Source organism: Lagopus muta, chromosome 16 (assembly GCF_023343835.1).
Source record: "Lagopus muta isolate bLagMut1 chromosome 16, bLagMut1 primary, whole genome shotgun sequence".
NCBI classification, from domain to species: Eukaryota; Metazoa; Chordata; class Aves; order Galliformes; family Phasianidae; genus Lagopus; species Lagopus muta.
In genome coordinates, this window is record NC_064448.1 from 8,612,808 (window position 1) to 8,629,052 (window position 16,245).

The window sequence follows — 16,245 nt, forward strand, 5'->3', positions numbered from 1 at the left end:
GGCGCCGCCCGGATGCGGGCCCTCAGCCGGAAGCGGCCCCGGCCCGGCCCCGTGCAAGCGCGCTACTCCGGCGCGGCGCTGGCCCCGCTTCCCGCCGTGCGCGGCGGCCATTGGCTGCGGGCATTGGCTCCTCCCCGCACCTCGGGCGGCGCGGCCGGCGGGGCGACGCGGGGCTCGGGGCCATGCGGGGCCGGCCGTGCCGGGCCGGAAAGCCCCGGGCCCTGGGCCGCCCGGGTGCGGGCCGCGCCATCGCCGCTAACGGCCGGCCCCGCTCGCCGCGTCGCGGAGAAGAGGCGGTACGAGGAGGAGGAGCGGGACGACGACGACGACGACGACGACGACGAGGCGGAGCGGAGCCTGCGGACGGCCTTGAAGAAGCTGCGGCTGGACGACGACGACGACGAGGCGGAGCGGAGCCTGCGGACGGCCTTCAAGAAGCTGCGGCGGGACGACGGCGACGACGACGAGGCGGAGCGGAGCCTGCGGACGGCCTTCAAGAGGCTGCGGCTGGACAAGGCGCGGTGAGCGGCGCGGGGCGGTGCGCGGCTGCCGGTACCGCGGTCAGCAGAGACAGAGCGCTCTGACAGAGCTCTGCCCGGTCCCGTCCCTCACCGCTGACTGCAGAGGAGCTCGGGGCCGCACACGGAAGCGTCGCAGCCCGGCACCTGAAGCCGTGGGGCCGAATCGGGATGCTGACACCGCGCGCTCACGCACGGCTGTAACGCGGCGCTCTCTCTTTTAGCAGATGGATCGCGGCGCAGCCTGCGGGCGACGGGACGGTTCTCACGGCGCCGAGGAGAAGAGATGCAGACGGAGCCCCGCAACCGTCCGTCTGCCAGGAAGCACGGAATCGGTAAAGCACAGCGTCAGCTGCACCCCACGTTTGTTCTGCTTTCGGTCACTTAAAACCAGCAGTCGTCTCGTTTCTCTAAGCAAAGAAAAACAAACCAAAAGCCACATGAGATGTCCCTGGCTGTGCTACACACCTTTGTGAGCAATGGCACAGATTCCATATTTACCTACCAGTTCACCTCTTCTGACCCTGCAGGTGTGAGAGGACCTCCGGAGGATCGGCCGGTCTCTCACGGCAGAGACGTTCCAGGTCTCCTGTCCTGTATCCTCCCATGCTTATACACTGCAGCACAAAACACAAAACCCAGTCAGACACAGCAAAGACTCCCATCTGTTCCAGTGTTTGTGCTACAGCAGAACACGGCACAGAGCACAGATAGCATTCTCACTTTGAGGCCAGCCGTGACAGAAGAGCCGCAACTGAACCTCTGCAAGCTTCCACCGCTGAAGGGCCGTTGGGGAAGTCACGGGAGAACTGCCTCGCTCTGCCCTCATCACTTCACTCTAACACACACCAGCCAAACCTCGGATTGCCTTTCCTTATCCATGCCTAACAGATCCGTCTGTGGAACAGCCTCCTCCAGTTCACCTGCGTTCTACTCTGAGGAGGCCCACACTTACGTAGATGATACAAGTGTGGAAGACCTAACAGGATACCTGGAGCACTATTTATTTATTCCAAAGAAAATGTCTCCCATGGCTGAAATGATGTATTCCTAAACGAAAGCCATAGGGAGTCACATAGTCATACAGTTTAGTTTTTTAATAAAAAGAAAACCTGTATATAGTTTCATACAGTCACACAATGGTTTGCTTTGTTTTGGGAGGGACCTCTGAGATCATCTCTTTCCAACCCCCTGCGGCATAAAGGGACACCTCACACTGCTCCGTGCTGCTGCCCGGTCCCTATGGAGAGCAGCTGACCCGGCATATGTTGGCAGCACGCTGTCCCCAGCAGGGGATGTAGGCTGACATGGCGGCAGGGAACAGCTCTGAGCACGCTGGGCATTTATGGCTCTAGAAGGAGACACTGCGCTCTGTCACAGGAGACCTGCCTCACTCTGCCCTCATCACTTCATGCTAATGCACATTCGCCTGTATTCTACTCTCTCTTTTTCTAATAAAAACTGTATACAGTTTCATACAGTCACACAATGGTTTGCTTTGTTTTGGGAGGGACCTCTAAGATCATCTCATTCCCAGCCCCTGCGGCACGAAGGGACATCTCCCTCTACACCAGGCTGCTCACAGCCCCATCCAGCCTGGCCCTGAAGGCCTCCCACGTGGGGACATTCACAGCCTCACTGGGCAACCTGTCCCAGTGCCTCACCAGCCTCACAGCAGGGAATTTCTTCCTAATAGCTGGTCTAAGCCTACACTCTTCCAGTTCAAAGCCATTTCCCCTTGGCGCTACCCGCCTTTATAACAAGAACCCCCCAGCTTTCCTGTAGACCCCCTTCAGTCCAGGAATGCTGCTAGAAGGTCACCTCAGGGCCTTCTCTTCCCCAAGCTGAAGAGCCCCAGCTCTCTCACCCCGTTGTCCTAGGGGAGCTGTTCCAGCCCTCTGTTTGTGGCCCCCTTCTGGACCTGCTCCAACAGCTCCATGTCCTGCTTGTGCTCAGGGCTCCACAACCACACAGTACTCCAAGTGGGGTCTCATGAGAGCAGAGGGGCACAATCGCCTCGACCTGCTGGCCACGCTTCTCTTGATGCAACCCAGGCCTCCGTCGGCCTTCTGGGCAGCAAGCACACCTTGCCAGCTCACGCCCAATCTCTCCTCAGTCCACGCTAGCAAATCCTTCTCCACGAGGCCGCTCTCAAGCCATTCTCCGCCCACCCCGTAGCCCTGCTTGACATTGCCCCGACCCAAAGGCAGGACCTTGCTCTCGGCCTCGGTGAACTTCCTGACGATGCCATGGGCCCACCTCTAACTGCGTCCACGTTCCTCTGGATAGCATCCCTTCCCTCTAACGTGTCCCCTGCACCACTCAGCTTGTATCGCCTGCAAACTTGATGCACACGATCCCACTGTCCACGCCGCCCATAAAGACGTTCGATGGCACCGGCCCCATCACCAGTCCCAGCACCCATCCCTGAGGAATGCCACTCCTCACGGCGCTCCATGGACACTGAGCCGCTGACTGCAGCTCGGAGTGCCACCATCATCCAGCCACTTCCTCATCCAGCCCGTGCTCCATCCATCACACCCACACTCACTTGCTATCAAACGACCGCCATGCCATCTTTCAGGCTCTGCTGTGGCCATTCAATTCCTCCATGCCGCTGTCACTGCGATCTGGTGCTTTCAACACCTTGCAGGCTTTGTTCTGAAGCTTGGCAGCGTTTGGAAAGCTCGTTGTTAATGTGTCCCACTACTCTGAGAAATCTTCCTACATAAAGCTGTCCTCCTCATCCTGCCCTAGGGAGAAGAACGAGAAGGCATTCAGGATTTAGCATAGGAGGTGCGGCTCCTTTCCTCGAGCGCTGCCTGCCTCATTTGCGGCCGGCTCCATTGGGGACGATTCCCCTGCTCAGATGTGGACGGAGGGCCAGAGAGCGCGGCTGTGCGCTTCGAGCCTCTCGTCGCCTAACAAGCTCGCACTGAAGCAGTTCTATTTTTCTGCAGGGAATCACACATCATAACATCCTTAGACGTTAGAGTGGAGGGGACCTTTGGAGCTCATTGCGTCCAGCCGCCCCGCAACAAAGAGGGACACCACAGCTCCATCAGGTCGCTCAGGGCCCGGGCCAGCCTGGCCTGGAAACACTCCAGGTGCCCCAATCCCTCCTTCCCCCCACATTGCCGGCCAAGTGCTGCTGTCAGGAGCTCCTGGCACCTACGGAACACTCTCAGAATCACGCCCACGCCACACGTATCCCGCTGGACAAGAGCCTCTCTGCTGCAGCAGTGCCATACCTCCCCAGCCCGGCTGCCCAACCATACCAGGACCGCGCTCTGCACTAAAAGGAACCCTCCTCCTTCCCCGCTCCCCCACGCTTCCCCGTACGGTCCCTCCACATAAGGCCCGTCGAGTCCGACTCCAGGCTGCACACAGAACGCCCCAGTTCAGACCCCCGTCTCACATCCTCGTCCCGATGCCCCTCCAACTCCGGCAGCTCAGCGCCGCCACCGCCGCCCAAGCAGTCCGTCCCACGCCCGCCGCCCCGCAGCGAAGAACCCCTTGCCGATACCCAGCCGGACCTCTCCTTCGCTCCGCTAAGAGAACGGCGGCAGGAGCGCTTCTCAGCCCGCAGCACGTTTAGCAAAGCGCGCCGCAAGGTTCGCCTTACGGAGCGGCGCCCCCAGCACCGGGCCGCGCCTCGAGGCGCAGCGCCGTCCCGCCCGACCCCTCGCGGACCTCCGCGCGCCCCGCAACGAACCCGCAGCGCCCAGCCGACGCCGACGCGAACGGAGCCCAACGGACGCTCACGGCTCTCCGGATCTCCACGCTCACCGCTCTCCGCTCTCCGCCTCTCCGCCTCTCCGCTCTCCGCGGCCCGGCGCCGCCCGGATGCGGGCCCTCAGCGGGAAGCGGCCCCGGCCCGGCCCCGTGCAAGCGCGCTACTCCGGCGCGGCGCTGGCCCCGCTTCCCGCCGTGCGCGGCGGCCATTGGCTGCGGGCGGCTCCTCCCCGCACCTCGGGCGGCACGGCCGGCGGGGCGACGCGGGGCTCGGGGCCGTGCGGGGGCCGGCCGGGCCGGGCCGGAAAGCCCCGGGCCCTGGGCCGCCCAGGTGCGGGCCGCGCCATCGCCGCTAACGGCCGGCCCCGCTCGCCGCGTCGCGGAGAAGAGGCGGTACGAGGAGGAGGAGCGGGACGACGACGACGACGACGACGACGACGACGAGGCGGAGCGGAGCCTGCGGACGGCCTTGAAGAAGCTGCGGCTGGACGACGACGACGACGAGGCGGAGCGGAGCCTGCGGACGGCCTTCAAGAAGCTGCGGCGGGACGACGGCGACGACGACGAGGCGGAGCGGAGCCTGCGGACGGCCTTCAAGAGGCTGCGGCTGGACAAGGCGCGGTGAGCGGCGCGGGGCGGTGCGCGGCTGCCGGTACCGCGGTCAGCAGAGACAGAGCGCTCTGACAGAGCTCTGCCCGGTCCCGTCCCTCACCGCTGACTGCAGAGGAGCTCGGGGCCGCACACGGAAGCGTCGCAGCCCGGCACCTGAAGCCGTGGGGCCGAATCGGGATGCTGACACCGCGCGCTCACGCACGGCTGTAACGCGGCGCTCTCTCTTTTAGCAGATGGATCGCGGCGCAGCCTGCGGGCGACGGGACGGTTCTCACGGCGCCGAGGAGAAGAGATGCAGACGGAGCCCCGCAACCGTCCGTCTGCCAGGAAGCACGGAATCGGTAAAGCACAGCGTCAGCTGCACCCCACGTTTGTTCTGCTTTCGGTCACTTAAAACCAGCAGTCGTCTCGTTTCTCTAAGCAAAGAAAAACAAACCAAAAGCCACATGAGATGTCCCTGGCTGTGCTACACACCTTTGTGAGCAATGGCACAGATTCCATATTTACCTACCAGTTCACCTCTTCTGACCCTGCAGGTGTGAGAGGACCTCCGGAGGATCGGCCGGTCTCTCACGGCAGAGACGTTCCAGGTCTCCTGTCCTGTATCCTCCCATGCTTATACACTGCAGCACAAAACACAAAACCCAGTCAGACACAGCAAAGACTCCCATCTGTTCCAGTGTTTGTGCTACAGCAGAACACGGCACAGAGCACAGATAGCATTCTCACTTTGAGGCCAGCCGTGACAGAAGAGCCGCAACTGAACCTCTGCAAGCTTCCACCGCTGAAGGGCCGTTGGGGAAGTCACGGGAGAACTGCCTCGCTCTGCCCTCATCACTTCACTCTAACACACACCAGCCAAACCTCGGATTGCCTTTCCTTATCCATGCCTAACAGATCCGTCTGTGGAACAGCCTCCTCCAGTTCACCTGCGTTCTACTCTGAGGAGGCCCACACTTACGTAGATGATACAAGTGTGGAAGACCTAACAGGATACCTGGAGCACTATTTATTTATTCCAAAGAAAATGTCTCCCATGGCTGAAATGATGTATTCCTAAACGAAAGCCATAGGGAGTCACATAGTCATACAGTTTAGTTTTTTAATAAAAAGAAAACCTGTATATAGTTTCATACAATCACACAATGGTTTGCTTTGTTTTGGGAGGGACCTCTGAGATCATCTCTTTCCAACCCCCTGCGGCATAAAGGGACACCTCACACTGCTCCGTGCTGCTGCCCGGTCCCTATGGAGAGCAGCTGACCCGGCATATGTTGGCAGCACGCTGTCCCCAGCAGGGGATGTAGGCTGACATGGCGGCAGGGAACAGCTCTGAGCACGCTGGGCATTTATGGCTCTAGAAGGAGACACTGCGCTCTGTCACAGGAGACCTGCCTCACTCTGCCCTCATCACTTCATGCTAATGCACATTCGCCTGTATTCTACTCTCTCTTTTTCTAATAAAAACTGTATACAGTTTCATACAGTCACACAATGGTTTGCTTTGTTTTGGGAGGGACCTCTAAGATCATCTCATTCCCAGCCCCTGCGGCACGAAGGGACATCTCCCTCTACACCAGGCTGCTCACAGCCCCATCCAGCCTGGCCCTGAAGGCCTCCCACGTGGGGACATTCACAGCCTCACTGGGCAACCTGTCCCAGTGCCTCACCAGCCTCACAGCAGGGAATTTCTTCCTAATAGCTGGTCTAAGCCTACACTCTTCCAGTTCAAAGCCATTTCCCCTTGGCGCTACCCGCCTTTATAACAAGAACCCCCCAGCTTTCCTGTAGACCCCCTTCAGTCCAGGAATGCTGCTAGAAGGTCACCTCAGGGCCTTCTCTTCCCCAAGCTGAAGAGCCCCAGCTCTCTCACCCCGTTGTCCTAGGGGAGCTGTTCCAGCCCTCTGTTTGTGGCCCCCTTCTGGACCTGCTCCAACAGCTCCATGTCCTGCTTGTGCTCAGGGCTCCACAACCACACAGTACTCCAAGTGGGGTCTCATGAGAGCAGAGGGGCACAATCGCCTCGACCTGCTGGCCACGCTTCTCTTGATGCAACCCAGGCCTCCGTCGGCCTTCTGGGCAGCAAGCACACCTTGCCAGCTCACACCCAATCTCTCCTCAGTCCACGCTAGCAAATCCTTCTCCACGAGGCCGCTCTCAAGCCATTCTCCGCCCACCCCGTAGCCCTGCTTGACATTGCCCCGACCCAAAGGCAGGACCTTGCTCTCGGCCTCGGTGAACTTCCTGACGATGCCATGGGCCCACCTCTAACTGCGTCCACGTTCCTCTGGATAGCATCCCTTCCCTCTAACGTGTCCCCTGCACCACTCAGCTTGTATCGCCTGCAAACTTGATGAGGATGCACACGATCCCACTGTCCACGCCGCCCATAAAGACGTTCGATGGCACCGGCCCCATCACCAGTCCCAGCACCCATCCCTGAGGAATGCCACTCCTCACGGCGCTCCATGGACACTGAGCCGCTGACTGCAGCTCGGAGTGCCACCATCATCCAGCCACTTCCTCATCCAGCCCGTGCTCCATCCATCACACCCACACTCACTTGCTATCAAACGACCGCCATGCCATCTTTCAGGCTCTGCTGTGGCCATTCAATTCCTCCATGCCGCTGTCACTGCGATCTGGTGCTTTCAACACCTTGCAGGCTTTGTTCTGAAGCTTGGCAGCGTTTGGAAAGCTCGTTGTTAATGTGTCCCACTACTCTGAGAAATCTTCCTACATAAAGCTGTCCCTCCTCATCCTGCCCTAGGGAGAAGAACGAGAAGGCATTCAGGATTTAGCATAGGAGGTGCGGCTCCTTTCCTCGAGCGCTGCCTGCCTCATTTGCGGCCGGCTCCATTGGGGACGATTCCCCTGCTCAGATGTGGACGGAGGGCCAGAGAGCGCGGCTGTGCGCTTCGAGCCTCTCGTCGCCTAACAAGCTCGCACTGAAGCAGTTCTATTTTTCTGCAGGGAATCACACATCATAACATCCTTAGACGTTAGAGTGGAGGGGACCTTTGGAGCTCATTGCGTCCAGCCGCCCCGCAACAAAGAGGGACCCACAGCTCCATCAGGTCGCTCAGGGCCCGGGCCAGCCTGGCCTGGAAACACTCCAGGTGCCCCAATCCCTCCTTCCCCCCACATTGCCGGCCAAGTGCTGCTGTCAGGAGCTCCTGGCACCTACGGAACACTCTCAGAATCACGCCCACGCCACACGTATCCCGCTGGACAAGAGCCTCTCTGCTGCAGCAGTGCCATACCTCCCCAGCCCGGCTGCCCAACCATACCAGGACCGCGCTCTGCACTAAAAGGAACCCTCCTCCTTCCCCGCTCCCCCACGCTTCCCCGTACGGTCCCTCCACATAAGGCCCGTCGAGTCCGACTCCAGGCTGCACACAGAACGCCCCAGTTCAGACCCCCGTCTCACATCCTCGTCCCGATGCCCCTCCAACTCCGGCAGCTCAGCGCCGCCACCCGGCCGCCCAAGCAGGTCCGTCCCACGCCCGCCGCCCCGCAGCGAAGAACCCCTTGCCGATACCCAGCCGGACCTCTCCTTCGCTCGCTAAGAGAACGGCGGGCAGGAGCGCTTCTCAGCCCGCAGCACGTTTAGCAAAGCGCGCCGCAAGGTTCGCCTTACGGAGCGGCGCCCCCAGCACCGGGCCGCGCCTCGAGGCGCAGCGCCGTCCCGCCCCGACCCCTCGCGGACCTCCGCGCGCCCCGCAACGAACCCGCAGCGCCCAGCCGACGCCGACGCGTACGGAGCCCAACGGACGCTCACGGCTCTCCGGATCTCCACGCTCACCGCTCTCCGCTCTCCGCCTCTCCGCTCTCCGCGGCCCGGCGCCGCCCGGATGCGGGGCCCTCAGCCGGAAGCGGCCCCGGCCCGGGCCCCGTGCAAGCGCGCTACTCCGGCGCGGCGCTGGCCCCCGCTTCCCGCCGTGCGCGGCGGCCATTGGCTGCGGGCATTGGCTCCTCCCCGCACCTCGGGCGGCACGGCCGGCGGGGCGACGCGGGGCTCGGGGCCGTGCGGGGCCGGCCGGGCCGGGCCGGAAAGCCCCGGGCCCTGGGCCGCCCAGGTGCGGGCCGCGCCATCGCCGCTAACGGCCGGGCCCCGCTCGCCGCGTCGCGGAGAAGAGGCGGTACGGAGGAGGAGGAGCGGGACAACGACGACGACGACGACGACGACGAGGCGGAGCGGAGCCTGCGGACGGCCTTGAAGAAGCTGCGGCTGGACGGCGACGACGACGAGGCGGAGCGGGAGCCTGCGGACGGCCTTCAAGAAGCTGCGGCGGGACGACGGCGACGACGACGAGGCGGAGCGGAGCCTGCGGACGGCCTTCAAGAGGCTGCGGCTGGACAAGGCTGCGGTGAGCGGCGCGGGGCGGTGCGCGGCTGCCGGTACCGCGGTCAGCAGAGACAGAGCGCTCTGACAGAGCTCTGCCCGGTCCCGTCCCTCACCGCTGACTGCAGAGGAGCTCGGGGCCGCACACGGAAGCGTCGCAGCCCGGCACCTGAAGCCGTGGGGCCGAATCGGGATGCTGACACCGCGCGCTCACGCACGGCTGTAACGCGGCGCTCTCTCTTTTAGCAGATGGATCGCGGCGCAGCCTGCGGGCGACGGGACGGTTCTCACGGCGCCGAGGAGAAGAGATGCAGACGGAGCCCCGCAACCGTCCGTCTGCCAGGAAGCATGGAATGGGTTAAAGCACAGCGTCAGCTGCACCCCACGTTTGTTCTGCTTTCGGTCACTTAAAACCAGCAGTCGTCTCGTTTCTCTAAGCAAAGAAAAACAAACCAAAAGCTACATGAGATGTCCCTGGCTGTGCTACACACCTTTGTGAGCAATGGCACAGATTCCATATTTACCTACCAGTTCAACCTCTTCTGACCCTGCAGGTGTGAGAGGACCTCCGGAGGATCGGGCCCGGTCTCTCACGGCAGAGACGTTCCAGGTCTCCTGTCCTGTATCCTCCCATGCTTATACACTGCAGCACAAAACCACAAAAACCCAGTCAGACACAGCAAAGACTCCCATCTGTTCCAGTGTTTTGTGCTACAGCAGAACACGGCACAGAGCACAGATAGCATTCTCACTTTGAGGCCAGCCGTGACAGAAGAGCCGCAACTGAACCTCTGCAAGCTTCCACCGCTGAAGGGCCGTTGGGGAAGTCACGGGAGAACTGCCTCGCTCTGCCCTCATCACTTCACTCTAACACACACCAGCCAAACCTCGGATTGCCTTTCCTTATCCATGCCTAACAGATCCGTCTGTGGAACAGCCTCCTCCAGTTCACCTGCGCTCTACTCTGAGGAGGCCCACACTTACGTAGATGATACAAGTGTGGAAGACCTAACAGGATACCTGGAGCACTATTTATTTATTCCAAAGAAAATGTCTCCCATGGCTGAAATGATGTATTCCTAAACGAAAGCCATAGGGAGTCACATAGTCCATACAGTTTAGTTTTTTAATAAAAAGAAAACCTGTATATAGTTTCATACAATCACACAATGGTTTGCTTTGTTTTGGGAGGGGACCTCTGAGATCATCTCTTTCCAACCCCCCTGCGGCATAAAGGGACACCTCACACTGCTCCGTGCTGCTGCCCGGTCCCTATGGAGAGCAGCTGACCCGGCATATGTTGGCAGCACGCTGTCCCCAGCAGGGGATGTAGGCTGACATGGCGGCAGGGAAACAGCTCTGAGCACGCTGGGCATTTATGGCTCTAGAAGGAGACACTGCGCTCTGTCACAGGAGACCTGCCTCACTCTGCCCTCATCACTTCATGCTAATGCACATTCGCCTGTATTCTACTCTCTCTTTTTCTAATAAAAACTGTATACAGTTTCATACAGTCCACACAATGGTTTGCTTTGTTTTGGGAGGGACCTCTAAGATCATCTCATTCCCAGCCCCTGCGGCACGAAGGGACACCTCCCTCTACACCAGGCTGCTCACAGCCCCATCCAGCCTGGCCCTGAAGGCCTCCCACGTGGGGACATTCACAGCCTCACTGGGCAACCTGTCCCAGTGCCTCACCATCCTCACAGCAGGGAATTTCTTCCTAATAGCTGGTCTAAGCCTACACTCTTCCAGTTCAAAGCCATTTCCCCTTGGCGCTACCCGCCTTTATAACAAGAACCCCCCAGCTTTCCTGTAGACCCCCTTCAGTCCAGGAATGCTGCTAGAAGGTCACCTCAGGGCCTTCTCTTCCCCAAGCTGAAGAGCCCCAGCTCTCTCACCCCGTTGTCCTAGGGGAGCTGTTCCAGCCCTCTGTTTGTGGCCCCCTTCTGGACCTGCTCCAACAGCTCCATGTCCTGCTTGTGCTCAGGGCTCCACAACCACACAGTACTCCAAGTGGGGTCTCATGAGAGCAGAGGGGCACAATCGCCTCGACCTGCTGGCCACGCTTCTCTTGATGCCAACCCAGGCCTCCATCGGCCTTCTGGGCAGCAAGCACACCTTGCCAGCTCACGCCCAATCTCTCCTCAGTCCACGCTAGCAAATCCTTCTCCACGAGGCCGCTCTCAAGCCATTCTCCGCCCACCCCGTAGCCCTGCTTGACATTGCCCCGACCCAAAAGGCAGGACCTTGCTCTCGGCCTCGGTGAACTCCCTGACGATGCCATGGGGCCCACCTCTAACTGCGTCCACGCATCCCTTCCCTCTAACGTGTCCCCTGCACCACTCAGCTTGTATCGCCTGCAAACTTGATGCACACGATCCCACTGTCCACGCCGCCCATAAAGACGTTCGATGGCACCGGCCCCATCACCAGTCCCAGCACCCATCCCTGAGGAATGCCACTCCTCACGGCGCTCCATGGACACTGAGCCGCTGACTGCAGCTCGGAGTGCCACCATCATCCAGCCACTTCCTCATCCAGCCCGTGCTCCATCCATCACACCCACACTCACTTGCTATCAAACGACCGCCATGCCATCTTTCAGGCTCTGCTGTGGCCATTCAATTCCTCCATGCCGCTGTCACTGCGATCTGGTGCTTTCAACACCTTGCAGGCTTTGTTCTGAAGCTTGGCAGCGTTTGGAAAGCTCGTTGTTAATGTGTCCCACTACTCTGAGAAATCTTCCTACATAAAGCTGTCCTCCTCATCCTGCCCTAGGGAGAAGAACGAGAAGGCATTCAGGATTTAGCATAGGAGGTGCGGCTCCTTTCCTCGAGCGCTGCCTGCCTCATTTGCGGCCGGCTCCATTGGGGACGATTCCCCTGCTCAGATGTGGACGGAGGGCCAGAGAGCGCGGCTGTGCGCTTCGAGCCTCTCGTCGCCTAACAAGCTCGCACTGAAGCAGTTCTATTTTTCTGCAGGGAATCACACATCATAACATCCTTAGACGTTAGAGTGGAGGGGACCTTTGGAGCTCATTGCGTCCAGCCGCCCCGCAACAAAGAGGGACACCACAGCTCCATCAGGTCGCTCAGGGCCCGGGCCAGCCTGGCCTGGAAACACTCCAGGTGCCCCAATCCCTCCTTCCCCCCACATTGCCGGCCAAGTGCTGCTGTCAGGAGCTCCTGGCACCTACGGAACACTCTCAGAATCACGCCCACGCCACACGTATCCCGCTGGACAAGAGCCTCTCTGCTGCAGCAGTGCCATACCTCCCCAGCCCGGCTGCCCAACCATACCAGGACCGCGCTCTGCACTAAAAGGAACCCTCCTCCTTCCCCGCTCCCCCACGCTTCCCCGTACGGTCCCTCCACATAAGGCCCGTCGAGTCCGACTCCAGGCTGCACACAGAACGCCCCAGTTCAGACCCCCGTCTCACATCCTCGTCCCGATGCCCCTCCAACTCCGGCAGCTCAGCGCCGCCACCCGCCGCCCAAGCAGTCCGTCCCACGCCCGCCGCCCCGCAGCGAAGAACCCCTTGCCGATACCCAGCCGGACCTCTCCTTCGCTCCGCTAAGAGAACGGCGGCAGGAGCGCTTCTCAGCCCGCAGCACGTTTAGCAAAGCGCGCCGCAAGGTTCGCCTTACGGAGCGGCGCCCCCAGCACCGGGCCGCGCCTCGAGGCGCAGCGCCGTCCCGCCCGACCCCTCGCGGACCTCCGCGCGCCCCGCAACGAACCCGCAGCGCCCAGCCGACGCCGACGCGAACGGAGCCCAACGGACGCTCACGGCTCTCCGGATCTCCACGCTCACCGCTCTCCGCTCTCCGCCTCTCCGCCTCTCCGCTCTCCGCGGCCCGGCGCCGCCCGGATGCGGGCCCTCAGCGGGAAGCGGCCCCGGCCCGGCCCCGTGCAAGCGCGCTACTCCGGCGCGGCGCTGGCCCCGCTTCCCGCCGTGCGCGGCGGCCATTGGCTGCGGGCGGCTCCTCCCCGCACCTCGGGCGGCACGGCCGGCGGGGCGACGCGGGGCTCGGGGCCGTGCGGGGCCGGCCGGGCCGGGCCGGAAAGCCCCGGGCCCTGGGCCGCCCAGGTGCGGGCCGCGCCATCGCCGCTAACGGCCGGCCCCGCTCGCCGCGTCGCGGAGAAGAGGCGGTACGAGGAGGAGGAGCGGGACAACGACGACGACGACGACGACGACGAGGCGGAGCGGAGCCTGCGGACGGCCTTGAAGAAGCTGCGGCTGGACGGCGACGACGACGAGGCGGAGCGGAGCCTGCGGACGGCCTTCAAGAAGCTGCGGCGGGACGACGGCGACGACGACGAGGCGGAGCGGAGCCTGCGGACGGCCTTCAAGAGGCTGCGGCTGGACAAGGCGCGGTGAGCGGCGCGGGGCGGTGCGCGGCTGCCGGTACCGCGGTCAGCAGAGACAGAGCGCTCTGACAGAGCTCTGCCCGGTCCCGTCCCTCACCGCTGACTGCAGAGGAGCTCGGGGCCGCACACGGAAGCGTCGCAGCCCGGCACCTGAAGCCGTGGGGCCGAATCGGGATGCTGACACCGCGCGCTCACGCACGGCTGTAACGCGGCGCTCTCTCTTTTAGCAGATGGATCGCGGCGCAGCCTGCGGGCGACGGGACGGTTCTCACGGCGCCGAGGAGAAGAGATGCAGACGGAGCCCCGCAACCGTCCGTCTGCCAGGAAGCATGGAATGGGTAAAGCACAGCGTCAGCTGCACCCCACGTTTGTTCTGCTTTCGGTCACTTAAAACCAGCAGTCGTCTCGTTTCTCTAAGCAAAGAAAAACAAACCAAAAGCTACATGAGATGTCCCTGGCTGTGCTACACACCTTTGTGAGCAATGGCACAGATTCCATATTTACCTACCAGTTCACCTCTTCTGACCCTGCAGGTGTGAGAGGACCTCCGGAGGATCGGCCGGTCTCTCACGGCAGAGACGTTCCAGGTCTCCTGTCCTGTATCCTCCCATGCTTATACACTGCAGCACAAAACACAAAACCCAGTCAGACACAGCAAAGACTCCCATCTGTTCCAGTGTTTGTGCTACAGCAGAACACGGCACAGAGCACAGATAGCATTCTCACTTTGAGGCCAGCCGTGACAGAAGAGCCGCAACTGAACCTCTGCAAGCTTCCACCGCTGAAGGGCCGTTGGGGAAGTCACGGGAGAACTGCCTCGCTCTGCCCTCATCACTTCACTCTAACACACACCAGCCAAACCTCGGATTGCCTTTCCTTATCCATGCCTAACAGATCCGTCTGTGGAACAGCCTCCTCCAGTTCACCTGCGCTCTACTCTGAGGAGGCCCACACTTACGTAGATGATACAAGTGTGGAAGACCTAACAGGATACCTGGAGCACTATTTATTTATTCCAAAGAAAATGTCTCCCATGGCTGAAATGATGTATTCCTAAACGAAAGCCATAGGGAGTCACATAGTCATACAGTTTAGTTTTTTAATAAAAAGAAAACCTGTATATAGTTTCATACAATCACACAATGGTTTGCTTTGTTTTGGGAGGGACCTCTGAGATCATCTCTTTCCAACCCCCTGCGGCATAAAGGGACACCTCACACTGCTCCGTGCTGCTGCCCGGTCCCTATGGAGAGCAGCTGACCCGGCATATGTTGGCAGCACGCTGTCCCCAGCAGGGGATGTAGGCTGACATGGCGGCAGGGAACAGCTCTGAGCACGCTGGGCATTTATGGCTCTAGAAGGAGACACTGCGCTCTGTCACAGGAGACCTGCCTCACTCTGCCCTCATCACTTCATGCTAATGCACATTCGCCTGTATTCTACTCTCTCTTTTTCTAATAAAAACTGTATACAGTTTCATACAGTCACACAATGGTTTGCTTTGTTTTGGGAGGGACCTCTAAGATCATCTCATTCCCAGCCCCTGCGGCACGAAGGGACATCTCCCTCTACACCAGGCTGCTCACAGCCCCATCCAGCCTGGCCCTGAAGGCCTCCCACGTGGGGACATTCACAGCCTCACTGGGCAACCTGTCCCAGTGCCTCACCATCCTCACAGCAGGGAATTTCTTCCTAATAGCTGGTCTAAGCCTACACTCTTCCAGTTCAAAGCCATTTCCCCTTGGCGCTACCCGCCTTTATAACAAGAACCCCCCAGCTTTCCTGTAGACCCCCTTCAGTCCAGGAATGCTGCTAGAAGGTCACCTCAGGGCCTTCTCTTCCCCAAGCTGAAGAGCCCCAGCTCTCTCACCCCGTTGTCCTAGGGGAGCTGTTCCAGCCCTCTGTTTGTGGCCCCCTTCTGGACCTGCTCCAACAGCTCCATGTCCTGCTTGTGCTCAGGGCTCCACAACCACACAGTACTCCAAGTGGGGTCTCATGAGAGCAGAGGGGCACAATCGCCTCGACCTGCTGGCCACGCTTCTCTTGATGCAACCCAGGCCTCCGTCGGCCTTCTGGGCAGCAAGCACACCTTGCCAGCTCACGCCCAATCTCTCCTCAGTCCACGCTAGCAAATCCTTCTCCACGAGGCCGCTCTCAAGCCATTCTCCGCCCACCCCGTAGCCCTGCTTGACATTGCCCCGACCCAAAGGCAGGACCTTGCTCTCGGCCTCGGTGAACTTCCTGACGATGCCATGGGCCCACCTCTAACTGCGTCCACGTTCCTCTGGATAGCATCCCTTCCCTCTAACGTGTCCCCTGCACCACTCAGCTTGTATCGCCTGCAAACTTGATGCACACGATCCCACTGTCCACGCCGCCCATAAAGACGTTCGATGGCACCGGCCCCATCACCAGTCCCAGCACCCATCCCTGAGGAATGCCACTCCTCACGGCGCTCCATGGACACTGAGCCGCTGACTGCAGCTCGGAGTGCCACCATCATCCAGCCACTTCCTCATCCAGCCCGTGCTCCATCCATCACACCCACACTCACTTGCTATCAAACGACCGCCATGCCATCTTTCAGGCTCTGCTGTGGCCATTCAATTCCTCCATGCCGCTGTCACTGCGATCTGGTGCTTTCAACACCTTGCAGGCTTTGTT

The 16,245-nt window shown here is 60.8% G+C and overlaps 2 protein-coding genes across 4 annotated transcripts in view; one reads left to right on the top strand and one right to left on the bottom strand.

Moving 5' to 3' along the window:
• LOC125701498 (oxidative stress-responsive serine-rich protein 1-like) overlaps positions 1 to 8,618 on the bottom strand; it is a 99,231-nt gene extending 90,613 nt beyond the window's left edge. The window contains exon 1 of one of the 3 annotated variants that reach the window (XM_048963605.1): positions 8,597 to 8,618. The gene's annotated coding sequence lies outside the window, so the exon portion shown is untranslated. Of the gene's footprint in view, positions 1 to 4,233; positions 4,451 to 8,596 lie in introns of those variants that run through there. The other 2 variants (XM_048963606.1, XM_048963594.1) reach the window with 2 other exon arrangements.
• Positions 13 to 15,052, top strand: LOC125701490 (nucleolin-like). The gene is made up of 4 exons (XM_048963585.1): positions 13 to 521; positions 5,096 to 5,206; positions 14,115 to 14,180; positions 14,476 to 15,052. Exons 1-4 carry the CDS (start codon positions 13 to 15, stop codon positions 14,636 to 14,638), a joined length of 849 nt encoding a protein of 282 aa, XP_048819542.1. The 3' UTR covers positions 14,639 to 15,052.
• The last annotated feature ends 1,193 nt before the right edge of the window (positions 15,053 to 16,245 follow it).

What these genes read in the sequence shown, in the direction of transcription:
- LOC125701490 (XM_048963585.1), top strand. Translation starts at nt 13, where the DNA reads ATGCGGGCCCTCAGCCGGAAGCGGCCCCGGCCCGGCCCCGTGCAAGCG. An exon ending in CTGCGGCTGGACAAGGCGCG is followed by an intron (nt 522 to 5,095) that starts GTGAGCGGCGCG and finishes TCTCTCTTTTAG; the next exon opens with CAGATGGATCGCGGCGCAGC. An exon ending in CGTTCCAGGTCTCCTGTCCT is followed by an intron (nt 14,181 to 14,475) that starts GTATCCTCCCAT and finishes CATGCCTAACAG; the next exon opens with ATCCGTCTGTGGAACAGCCT.